Raw genomic sequence first — 13,519 nt, forward strand, 5'->3', positions numbered from 1 at the left:
TTACAGGCCTCTCCCATATTTTTAAGTGGGAGAACTTGCACAATTGGTGGCTGACTAAATACTTTTTTGCCCCACTGTATTTCCTTGCCTATTGTAATTTGTACTGCATAGACAATGACCTGAGGGATTTTGACTACAGTTGCAGAATGTGTAAGCTAAATCAGACGTTCTAGGCAGAGCCCAACCATTTGAAATGATGGAATATTAAGATTGAAGCCAGGAGATCATTAAGATAAAGAGGGCATTTAAATCCCCCCTGTTAACCTAAAATACACAGGGAAAAGGGTGCGGTGCAGGAAAGGTTGAGGAAACACACAGGAAGTGGAAGATGGAAGAATAGGGTGGAGGTTTAAAAATAGAAACAGTAAAAGATACCCCTCAACTTAAAATAAGCAGTGCTTAGCCAACAAAGCTTGCCTGGCTGGCATATGAATGAGCCTGGTAGGAAATGTGTCAGAGCTGCTCACTGAGCGTGGCTGAACTACTGTATAGGCCTACTGCAATGTACTGTTGGTGACTGGGTTGTGTTACCAAGCAAGCCCTAGAAATGTCTTAGAAATGATACTCATAAATCAAATCTATCGACCTTAATGTGACACACAATAAATCCACAGTTTAAGTACTTCAAGGGTAAGAACAGAGACTCTCTACCGACCTCAACAAGGAATACACATCTAAGGAGAAATGAAGCCCTTTAAACAACAGTGAACAGCATTCATTACCAAACCAGGAAGATCCCAACACCCAATATGTATATGCGCTATACTTGTCACCGGTGGCACGTCTGCAACAAGTAACAAAATAAGGAAATAACAAGATGCTGGAACAGATCCCCCAAAGGTGGCCAAGGGGAAACACTCCACTGTGCCCGCGAGGAGAGGACAGGGCAGGGCTAGGCAGCTGAACACTTCTGCCTAGAGAGGAATGAGATGCTCATAAAACATGCATGGTGTGAAACCAGGGCCAGCAGGTATAGGCAGCCAGGGTTCTGTTGCACCCTGTCTCCACCCTGGCCAGAAATGGAAAGGCAATAGGGGGCCTTCTGTGGCGTGTGGAACTCAGCACCTGTAAGGGAGCTGCTTCCTTTGCCACTAACAATCTGAGCCATTCATCTGTGGCGACACAGAAACAAGGACCTTGGGTGCAGGAAGTGTAGCCCTGTTTATTCAGTGTCTTTTCATTTGACGGGGTATTCAAAATCTCTTTATAATACCTGGCTTTTAACCCTTTGCTTACTTTTAGATATACCCCAGTAGTTTATATTCAGTGTGTGTCAGTGTGTACTCCAACGTAGGTTGCCATAAACTGTTGTCGTCCATGTATTCTGAATATTATGCTAGCATTGTATTTGAGAGGGTTCAAGGGAAGTGATCACAAAATGTATCTTGTAACATCTACATTTGATTTTCATACAACAGTAGGCCTATACCTTGAGTGTGTCATGACAGTACTGTACTACCTGTGACAGTACTGTGTTACCTGTGACAGTACTGTATTACCTGTGACAGTACTGTATTACCTGTGACAGTACTGTATTACCTGTGACAGTACTGTATTACCTGTGACAGTACTGTATTACTTGTCACAGTACTGTATTACCTGTCACAGTACTGTATTACCTGTGACAGTACTGTATTACCTGTGACAGTACTGTATTACCTGTGACAGTACTGTATTACTTGTGACAGTACTGTATTACCTGTGACAGTACTGTATTACTTGTGACAGTACTGTATTACCTGTGACAGTGCTGTATTACCTGTGACAGTGCTGTATTACCTGTGACAGTACTATATTACCTGTGACAGTACTGTATTACCTGTGACAGTACTGTATTACCTGTGACAGTACTGTATTACTTGTGACAGTACTGTATTACCTGTGACAGTACTATATTACCTGAGTGGATTCTGTAGTTCCCACCGGAGCCCTTGCTTCCCCCTGGCATCATGCTCTTCATCTTGAACGCCTCCTCTGGGTGGTTGAAGCGGAAAAAAGCCGACTGGCCAAAACACAGCATACAGCCTGTAAAAGAAAACATGGGAGGTTGAGAAAGCAGCATTTGTAAAGGAGGTGGTTCAGTGAACCATGCTCACGTGATGAGTAACCTTGCCTAAGACCTAAACACCTTAACTCCCCAAGGCCATGCTTGACACATTGATATCTGTCATCTGTATCTTCAGTTCAACAGCTTTAGCTTCAACTGGTGCTGCCTCTGTAAAATGAGTGAAACACATCTCATAAGTCTGGCCAGTGTTACGTAATGGAAACATAACTGATGATGAAAAGATAAAGTATTACAAGTCACTGGGGTTTGGCAGCTTGATAAGGTGATGAGGGGTTATGAAAAGGCAGGCATAGCCTGTAACTCACTTCTATGTAAGCAGTGATGATTGCCTTGTGAGTGAACAGACCATAGATTTAGTTTTTATCTCCATGGAAAAGACTCCCTATGCTTGTAGTGCCTATTCTGATCGACTTACAGCCTTACTTGAAAAATCAAAACCATATCAAACGTTCTTATTCAGTCCTGTATGCTACTAACTAAAATCAATCAGGAGAAAGCAATGATTGCTACTGTACTGTCCAAACAGTCCCATTATACAGTGAATATAGCTGAAAATAGATTTTAGATTGAGGTAAATAGGGAGTGGTGGTCTGCTAACTGATATCTGTCATCAGCAACCAGAGAACCTGGGGGTAAAAAGGCTTTCATGGAAACTGTTCAATCAGAGCACCATCACTGTACAGTGGGTGCGATCCAGATTCACCCTGTTCCCTTTACAGTGCACTACTTTTGACCGGGGTCCATAGGGCATTGTTCAGAAGTAGTGCACTATATAGGGAATAGGATTTCATTTCGGACACACGCAGTGTGTACAATGCAGCCAGATGCCTTTTTATTCCATGGAAGTGGGGAAGAATAGTTGATTACTTCACAGGCTCTGACAGGACAGCAAGTGATTAGGACACAAACACAGGCACAGCTGAATTACCGTGGTAACTATCACATCAGTGTAGGGAGACGAGATGACGTCAATGCAGAGGAGCAGAAGATAACATTTTTTTGTGTCGACAGTGAAGACTTGGTGAAAACATTAGCTTTAATTGTTCGACTAAAGGGAAATTCTAAAAGTTACAGACAAAATTAATTTATATATAATGTTTATTTCCACATTTGATAATAAAGAATGAAACAAACATCTCTGGGGTTGCAAGAAGGGAAGCTAATGTAAAAACAAGTGTCATAAAACAAGACGATGGTAGTACTGAGACGGATTACATTTTATAACAGTATTATTTTAGTGGAGAGCGCCACATCAGCTGAATATCTGTCTGTACACGCTCTCTGTTCTTCTTCAGCAGATTCAATCATGCCCAATGTCAGACCCACCCTTCAAATGAAGGGTGGGTCTGAGGGCTACAGCCATCACACACCGTAAGCCAACCTCAACCTCACAACTCATTGGCTATTCAGAGAGCACACACGCACTGTACAGGCCTGATCCAACGTATTAATAGCATGCATAAAACTATGTTGCACACCATTCCATCATGGTCATATAATAGCAGGAAAACATGTCAAAATGCAAAGTAAGAATGGAAAATGCACTGTTATGTGTGATTGTAAGGACTTGTACGTAGTTGTATCTGACACCACAAATTAGAGGTCGACCAATTATGATTTTTCAACGCCGATACCAATACCGATTATTGGAGGACCAAAAAAAACGATACTGTAACGGGCGTCGTTGGTGGAAGAAGGTGAGGACCAAAGCGCGGCGTGGTAAGTGTTCATATTTTTAATAAACTGAACACTATACAAATACAAAATAACAAAGTGAAAGACAAACGAACAGTCCCGTAAGGTGAATGAAAAAACACTAAACAGAAAATGAACACCCACGAAACAGGTGGACAAAGGCTACCTAAGTATGATTCTCAATCAGAGACAACTAACGACACCTGCCTCTAATTGAGAACCATACCAGGCCAAACTCAAAAACCAACATAGAAAAACAAACAGACTGCCCACCCCAACTCACGCCCTGACCATACTAAAACAAAGACAAAACAAAGGAACTAAGGTTAGAACGTGACAGATACCGATTAATCGGCCAAACCGGGGACACCATGCATAAGGCTGGTGCCATGTACCCCGGCCCAAGGAGACTCACTGGAGACCAGATGCGCTGAGCCGGCTTCATGGCGACTGGCTCGATGCCCAACCTAGCCCGGCCGATACGAGGCGCTGCGGGCTATGCCTGCGCACCGTGGACACCGTGCGCCTCACAGCATAACACGGTGCCTGCCCGGTCCCTCTCTCTCCACGGTAAGCACGGGGAGTTGGCGCAGGTCTCCTACCTGACTTCACCACACCGTATTTTTTTATTTGTAATAATGACAATTACAACAATGAACACTTATTTTAACTTAATATAATACATCAATAAAATCAATTTCGCCTTAAGTAAATAATGAAACATGTTCAATTTGGTTTAAATAATGCAAAAACAAAGTGTTGGAGAAGAAAGTAAAAGTGCAATATGTGCTATGTAAGAAAGCTAACGTTTCAGTTCCTTGCTCATAACATGAGAACATATGAAAGCTGGTGGTTCCTTTTAACATGAGTCTTCAATATTCCCAGGTAAGACATTTTAGGTTGTAGTTATTATAGGAATTATAGTACTATTTCCCTCTATACCATTTGTATTTCATTAACCTTTGACTATTGGATGTTCTTATAGGAACTTTAGTATTGCCAGTGTAACAGTATAGCTTTACCTCCCTCTCCTCGCTCCTCCCTGGGCTCGAACCAGAAACACAACGACAACAGCGCCCGCTATTAGCGGTTACACAAGCCTAATCTCGGGAGTTGATAGGCTTGAAGTCATAAACAGCGCAATGTTTGACGCACAACGAAGAGCTGCTGGCAAAACGCACGAAAGTGCTGTTTGAATGAATGTTTACGCGTCTGCCTACCACCGCTCAGTCAGATACTTAGATGCTTGTATGCTCAGTGAGATTATATGCAACGCAGGACACGCTAGATAATATCTAGTAATATCATCAACCATGTGTAGTTAACTAGTGATTATGATTGATTGTTTTTTATAATATAAGTTTAATGCTAGCTAGCAACTTACCTTGGCTTATTGCATTTGCGTAACAGGCAACGAGAAAGAAGCAGGTCGTTATTGCGTTGGACTATTTAACTGTAAGGTTGCAAGATTGGATCCCCTGAGCTGACAAGGTGAAAATCTGTCGTTCTGCCCCTGAACGAGGCAGTTAACCCACCGCCCCTAGGCCGTCATTGAAAATAAGAATGTGTGTAACTGACTTGCCTGGTTAAATAAAGGTATCAGCAAAAAAAAATATTTAAAGATCGGCGCCCAAAAATACAGATTTCCGATTGTTATGAAAACTTGAAAATCGGTCCTAATTAATCAGCCATTCCGATTAAGTGATCCTTAGGGAAAAATTAAGTATTTAAAAGCATGTAGTCTGTGCAGAATGCAGATATGAACTGTGAATGCAGAACCCTAACCCACAACAGTAAAATACTGTCAGGCTAACATGGCCTTGTTTACTGTACCATTACAGCTGTACAACTCAGCTCTATTGGAACACAGGCAGTGGACGAATAAGCAGTATGCATGGTGGGCTGATGTATGCAGAAGAAGACTGAAGCTCTTCCTGAAGCTCTTTCTCTTTTCCCCTCAGGGAGTCTGATCCAAAGATCTCGGCAGCCGTAGGACCCCGTGTGCCCCTCTCTGTCTGGAGCTTCCGGTGAGAGTTAACTAAAAGTGCCTGCTGCACCAGACACCCCCCACACACAGACATACATTCAAATCAAATCAAATTGTGTTGGTAAACAACAGGTGATTGTGGACTTTATCCAGACATCGATGGAACAGTAGTGGAGAGGGTAGCTAAAACCTCGGGACAATGCTTATTTACGGGCCCTTCCCAACAACGCAGAGATAAAAAAAAAAAGAGAAAACCGCCTTATCAAAAATAATAACTCAAGGAATAAATACAGAATGAGTGCCTGTTCAATGAAGGCGAGGTACACACACACAAAAACAGACCCCAAGGCAGAGGGTGGCAGCTCAACACAATGTCAGACACTCATCTTGCTAGCCTTTAAACAATGCTACTTATATAATGTTACTACAGCTGAGTACGACTGTGACACATGCAGACCATCAAGGATCAGACAGGCAGGTTCACTCATTCATATATCCTTATGTAGTCAGCAAACCACACAACTAGAAGACAAGCATGCTCACTCACACTGCATTTCCAAATAAAATTTGAACTACAGCAGTGTGTGTGTGTGGAATGTGTGTGTCATCTTGTGTGTGTGTGTCAAGTGTTGTGTGTGTCACACCATTTCCAAACTACAGTGTGTGTGTGTGTGTGTGTGTGTGTGTGTGTGTGTGTGTGTGTGTGTGTGTGTGTGTGTGTGTGTGTGTGTGTGTGTGTGTGTGTGTGTGTGTGTGTGTGTGTGTGTGTGTGTGTGTGTGTGTGTGTGTGTCAATACCATGAGCAAGGTCCCCAGGCAATCACTGTTCTGGAATTCAATAAATATAGCAGTCGTTTGTTGCAGCTATAGCTAATGTACAGAGGAATAGATAAATGGAGAATTTGCATACAGAAATAAAAATGGATTGATGGTGGTTACACATTGAGAATGAATATCATGAATAATTTGATGTTGGTTTGGCAGTACAACAGATCAACATACTAAGAATCGTCCACATTTACTGTTTGCCTCTTGTCATCAGACTTACCTGGAAGTGAACATTTGTCTGCAGATTGAAAGCTTCCATACTTACTCTCTTCATTCACAATTTGTCTGTATTAAGAGTAGGGTCCGGCGTATTTCCAGACCATGTGACCTGACCAGGGAAAACTAATGGCAGTGTGTGTGTGTGTGTGTGTGTGTGTGTGTGTGTGTGTGTGTTTGTATAAGCAGTCTACTAAGAGTAGAGTATACATTGAGTATACATTGTTGATATGATAAGCAACTGTGTGGATGTTGCTAATATTTTGGCATCACAGCACTGAACTAAAAATGCTCCCTTACATTTAAAAAAAACCTCAGGGTGTGAGCTCCTCATTGCAGCACCTTCCGTCACCACAATGCCCTCGTCATGCTGTCCCACTGTGCCTCTGTCTAGGGGTTCCTCCTCTGCTTATCTCTACTGAGACAGCGTTGTTGGGCAAATGACAGTTTGCTGTCTTTTAACCAGACCACAATTATGCCAAATCAGACTACAGAGATACCTAACCCAACTCCCTAGGTGGTCCATGGAGACCTCCACTAGAGCACTTGTAGGGGTCACATTCCCATTGGACCTTCCCTAGTCAATCACCTTTGGTTAATCATAGGAGATGACAGAGTATAGACAGCGACGGCACTAAACCAGTGACAGGGTTGTAGAATAGATCCTTGGGTTCTCCACTCCAGGGGTGGACTGGCCATCTGATATTTCTGGCAAATGCCAGATGGGCTTGTCAATTTTTAGACCAGTCGCCCTGTCTAACATTGTTTTTTTGTGCAAAATTATACTTATCTGGCTCGAGGAAAAAAATGGGCCAGTGTGGGGTCCTCAAGGAAAATAATGGGCCATTGTGGGGTCCTCAAGGAAAATAATGGGCCATTGTGGGGTCCTCAAGGAAAATAATGGGCCGGTGTGTTAGAAATTAGAAATTCCAGGGACAATCTTTGGTCCCAGTCCGCCACTGCTCCACTCATCACTCCATATGCTCTCAGCTCTCCCCAGATTTGAAGTGAAGAACCTTTTTTATCAGAGACAAACATCTCAGAGATTCCAATAACGTTTAATCAAGTGTTTGCTAAAAACAACCTGACAGTAAAATATGACACGTTGCCATTTTTTAAATAATAATTCATTACATCATTTGGGAGAGGACATGCTTCAATGGTAAATGAAAAAACCTTCACAGAAGATAATTCATTGGGGCTGTTGGAAGAGAACGGGGGCTGCGCAGCCAAGATCTTCACAGTTAATCAGCGAGATTGATTCTCTCAACGTTGCGAGGCAGAGTTATCCTTTAACACTCCAATATTGGCAGAACTCATGGGTTCTCATCACAGCGAGTGCACTTTGGGAATGGCTCCAAAGTACATCTTTCATATCTCGTATGGGGTTTTCTCTGCAAGTTACCATATTCATGTTATTCAATTACAGCAAAAAAGGTACCATGTAGCCTACTCAAGTAGAAGACTTGATTGCGAGAAGTCAACGGGTTACTTGACATTACTATATTTTCAATACTCTAAACAGAAAATCACAGATGAGGTTGTCTGAGATGGGTGTGGATATGTCTTTACTTCAAGGTAACTTTGACACAACTAGAAGTGACACCAAAGAGCACAGACCATTATTCCCTGAAAACACTTGGACACTGGCAGGGATTCAAATCTCCTCAAGAGATATTCTTTCATGAAAACCTGGTAGATGAAAGAAACCATAGGAGAAGGTTGGGTTGGTGTACCTGAGGGGTACTACATTGGTTTATATCACTGTAGTGTAAAATAAATTGAGACCATATTCCCTGGAGTTAAACCCTTGCCAAGCAACGATATGAAAGCATTTTCATATCATCATTTAATTTTAGTATAGTTAGCCAAAAACGATCTTCATTATTAAGCCTTGGAAAGTAAGCTATTGGGACCACTGAAATAAGATCTAGGAAACTGGGTTAAGAGCAAATACTTGGAATTGTGATTACGTGAGGGCATGTGTGAAGAATAGAGGTCGACTGAGTTTCAGTTGGCTTCACAAAGAAAGAGTCCCTCTGACCCTCCATCTGTGACTAACCTGAACTACTATCTCAAGTTCAGATAAACTTTTCATTACTTTAAAATCAATCAATAAATCAACTTATAGTAAGTAGTAAGACCAAATGTATTTCCATTCCTTTACTACTAGTTAACTATCATTTAAGCTCACAGTGCTTGACAATTTCACATTTAACTGTGTCATCATAAAACACAGAAGACCAGACACTAAACCTAGAGTGTCAGATATCTCTAAAGCAGAGGACACACTGGACAAAGGGATGCCAAAAAGTAAGCAAGACAGTTGCCATGGCATTGTTGTGTTTTACTGCTTAAGGAAAGGCCAGACACTTTCAAGCTCACCAGTTAATCACTCAAAGCTTTAGCCAATGCAGAGACCATAAAGTGCAGCCACACATACCAAGAGATAGAGAGGAGATACACAGGAAAGCACTGGAAGTTCTCATGTGACCATTCTATTTTCACCAACATAACGAAGTTGGCATATCCAACATAACTGAGTTGGTATATCAATACATGTCATAACTATGACGTCTGCCCGCTTTCCAAAGTGGGTAGCGGTATCCTATACAGCAATACCCGATGAGACATTTTAAGCTTGTGATGAATAAAATGAATGATGGTGACAGTCAAGTATTTTGGTAAGACACAATCCACTTAATTTGAGATAGTCAACCCCTTACAGTATAGAATGTGGCATTTGACACCATTGATACTGATTTCAGGTTCCCTCTTCATATACTTTCATAATTGAGAAATCTATTCCATAACATTTATCCCAGATACAATATCCTGAAACTATCTGCCATCTCCTGTGAGTGGCATAATGAAGTGTCAGGGTGTCTAGTAACATATGTGCACTGTTCGCACTCCCTCCCTCACCTCCTTTTGCCAGAACAACATAAGACAATAAATACTCCTGCTGGTCAGGTCGGTGAAACAGATGGCTATGGGTTACTTCTCTATCCTCACTCTGTGGATGTGGCCTCACAAAGAGAAGAGTCCAGGTTCAACCAAGCATGAGCAGCAGGATATGTGGCTCACCGAGCTGTAAACAAGGAGTGAATTTTAGGGCAGCCTGATGCTTGTTTGCAGAGGTGGTACACCTCCTGTCTCTTTATGCATGCAATGGGGGGTCAATGCAATGTGTCAGAAATGACAGATTTTGGAGGGGGGAGTTTTGAGTGGGTTTGCAAATATGAGAATAGACTGCGTCTAGATTCTAGACAGGGTTAACAGCATGCTTAGGTCTCATGGACCAGGAATAGAAATGTAACAGTATACAGGCACCTGGTGACCATGCCAAAATGAAAAGAGATCACTGCCCTGTCATAGTGGAGGATTTGGCTACAGATTTTATCCTTGTGTATGTTTTGCTGTCAATATTAATACAACAGGTCAATGTTACTTTACTGGTGCAGGTGTATTATCTTTTTTTACGATATCAATAACGGAGACAATGTCTACTTTCGAGATTAGGGCACAATGTATCATTTGAATGTTACAACGTTATACTTACTGTACGTCACGTCACCCATCTCCTGTAACGAATCTAGCAACTCGCTTTTTTTTTTACAACTGATGATTAACCAATTGCAAAAAGTTGGTAGATACAATAAATTCACACAGCTGCAATACTCTACAACATAGACATTACCTTTCATTCTGACTATAACACTTACTTTAAATCCAAATGAAAGTCCTCTTGCCCTCTGCTGTTAACATCGCAGCTGCTCCTTTAAAAACAGCCACGTGTTTTTCCTGAATGGAAAATGATTGTTGAAGAAGAAGAGAGCGGCAATGCGGGCTTGTCCTGACTACTCCTTTGTTATGGTAATATGTGTCAGTATTCTTCCACAGGCTACTCACATAGGCTACGTTATGTTTTCACAAAATACGCTGTCCACCTGTCTTGTAGTGCAGTCTGTAGAACAGTTGGTTCATCCAACGCGTACTGTAAGCATACAATCCATTAAATATGTTGCGTTATAATTCGTTGTATATTGTTCCTTCCAACGCAGCCTCGCGCAACGTCCTATTTATCAGTCAGTCACTATAGCAGTGGACTACACCCGCATGTTTGTTTTGCCGGGGCTCCTTGCAGCAGGAGAGATGGTCGAAGTTGAACAGCTGTTTCCGACACAGGCTCAAACTAATATCCACCCCAGAGAGAAAGAGAAAAGGGTTTGGTGTGGTGGGAGGGGGGGGCTCAGTGGGGTGGGGTGAGAGGAGCACTAACCCTGAGTCAGAGTTTCTATGTGCAATCCCAAATCTCTGTCATCTGAATCAACCTCACCCATTTCCTCCAGTATTAGTTTAGTATCTTCTGAGTCTGTTTGACTGACTGACTGACTACCAAGTTATTATGGGGAAGGGTTCAATGGATTTGTTGTTCACATGTTAACATCCTACAATCAGCTTTAAACAAAGCCCTCAATATGTCTCATACTCTCTTCACAGGACCACTGCTCTGTGCTATAAATCAGAGAAAAATGTAAATACTGTACCTTCTGAGATGAAAATGTAATATCAACCCAATTTTCAAGTCTGGATTCAGTCTATTCTTTTCAATAGCTTACCACTCACCCAGAAAAAAACAAGGAATTTCTGCATCTTGAATGACAGTAGCAATTCCATCTTTTCACTGATGCCTGTTACATAATATGACCGCCACAGTGTCAAAGGTATCTAGCTAGTATCAACTAACTCATCTCTACATATTATTACACAGATCTTGAGTCAGCACAATCAATGACACCACCTTGGTCTTGAAGTTTTTCTTCACCAGTACAATTCATTTTTTTGTACCAAAAAATATACATATATCCATGATTCCCTCAAAAATCATTATTTGACCTTTTACCCCCAGGGGTAAAAAGGGATCTGTTGGGGTAAGAGGGGTGGAATAAAAATAGCAATGTCCCTGCTCGGATTTACAAGAAAATCCAGGTTGGGGAATGCCAGGAGACAGGCAGTGTCATCATTAGCCTCCAACTCCAGCTCTCTCGTTACTGTTTTTTAGTTTATGACTATCAAGTTCCTGTGATTCTATGGAGCCAAGAAGCCGTTGAGATACTGTAAGTACTATGACTAATGTCATAGAGACTCTCCCAGCGGGAGGGCCTGTTGCTTTATTTTCTGTTGGTCTTGTAGCATAAATTCAGACATCCGGGTGAAAGAATGTGATGTATTGGAAATCAATAGGCTTCCTTCCAGCCATGTTGTAATATCCCAGTGTGCTTGAGAGCACAGTCAAGTTCACTGTGGTAACAAATGATTCACTACAGTCCCACAGCAACGTGTGGTTGTTTCTCAATCGATGTGTTTAGAAAAGGCACACATTTGCATTTACTGAATGGATTTCTTGACTCTAATACTCCCATCTTAATTGATTTGGGGTTTGTAAGTGCTGGTTACACAGTTAGCAAATAGGCATCGATCTTTGGCATTAATTGCACACATGTGCATTGGTTAGTCCAGGAATGTAATTGAGTTCCTCTCAATGACCAAAGCAATATCACATAAAAATGTTTAATTGCATGTTTGTTTTTTGTCAAATCATCTTGAAACAGTATGTGCGTCTGTTGCTGTACGTCATTATTCTATGTTGAATGTGTTACTATAATAGATGACAATAAGAGTTGTAGGTATGCAGAAACAGACTCCTTACCAATGAGGTTTATTTCCACAAGTCAGTTTGTTTGTAAGGAGCCATACCTTGTGACAGGCGGACCGGTTTGGTGACAGGAAGCCCGTCTATGGCACACTGGTTCCCACAGGGGTGGAGAGTGATGATCCCTGCCCGGTTCTCTATGTAGCAGTGCTGGGTGGCAACTCCTGGGCCCTGGATGCTGATGTCCATCGCCCCATGGCCCAACGTGGTCCTGCCTTCAGGAGCAACACCCAGAAGAGTATGAGCAAAAGATGAACACTGGAACTGAGGGATTCTAGCCTGGTGGTAGCCTGATCTGTCTGTTCAAATAAAAGAGACGGCTAAAGAAGCACTAAAATATTTGACTACCAGGCTAGAATGATCCCTCAATGTTCATAGAAACAGTCTCTCATCAAACTGTGTTGCCAAGAGAAGAATGTGGCTGTGTGTTGACTGTGGCTGTTAGTGGCTGTAAATTGACATTCAACCACAGTGTTTTACTTATTGTGTTCAACGTCCATGTTGTTACTGTATAATGACAAAGTTACCTATTCGTTATGTTACCAAAGTTACCTATTCATTATGTTACCAAAGTTACCTATTCATTATGTTACCAAAGTTACCTATTTATTACGTGACAGAATAACTTGCAAGAGAAGTGAAACCTTCAAAATAAGTGAATGATTACGTAATCTTGTTTTATTCTGATATAGTCCATTGGACAAGTCTTTGTAACTCATGGCGGGAGTCAATGTCATATCCAGCAGTCGTGCATTAAATTAGGCAGACACGCTAAAAAACAGAAATGCTTTGTAACTAAATCCCATTCCACCCTTCACAACCCCCTCCCTCTGCCCAACAGTGACCCTGTCCAGCCTCATCTCTACTGGGGCTCCAGATAAAAGGAGAAAACCCAGTGGAATGTCACATCACAGTGCAACACACATTCTCATCCTCGCTCCCCTCTGGACCAAGGCTGCCTCCCAAATAACACCTTATTTCCTATAAAGTGCACTACTTTTGACCAAGGC

The 13,519-nt window shown here is 41.9% G+C and overlaps 1 protein-coding gene across 17 annotated transcripts in view; it reads right to left on the reverse strand.

Moving 5' to 3' along the window:
• LOC118373511 (pleckstrin homology-like domain family B member 1) overlaps positions 1–13,519 on the reverse strand; it is a 121,596-nt gene that overhangs the window by 75,550 nt on the left and 32,527 nt on the right. For 16 of the 17 annotated variants that reach the window (XM_035759648.2, XM_035759652.2, XM_035759651.2 and 13 more), the window contains exons 4-5: positions 12,554–12,724; positions 1,900–2,025 (exon numbers count right to left, since the gene is read on the reverse strand). In XM_035759648.2, coding sequence (XP_035615541.1) covers positions 1,900–2,025; positions 12,554–12,724 — 297 coding nt within the window. Of the gene's footprint in view, positions 1–1,899; positions 2,026–10,518; positions 10,995–12,553; positions 12,725–13,519 lie in introns of those variants that run through there. The other variant, XM_035759661.1, reaches the window with a different exon arrangement.

This window comes from Oncorhynchus keta, chromosome 18, assembly GCF_023373465.1.
Source record: "Oncorhynchus keta strain PuntledgeMale-10-30-2019 chromosome 18, Oket_V2, whole genome shotgun sequence".
Taxonomy (NCBI): Eukaryota; Metazoa; Chordata; class Actinopteri; order Salmoniformes; family Salmonidae; genus Oncorhynchus; species Oncorhynchus keta.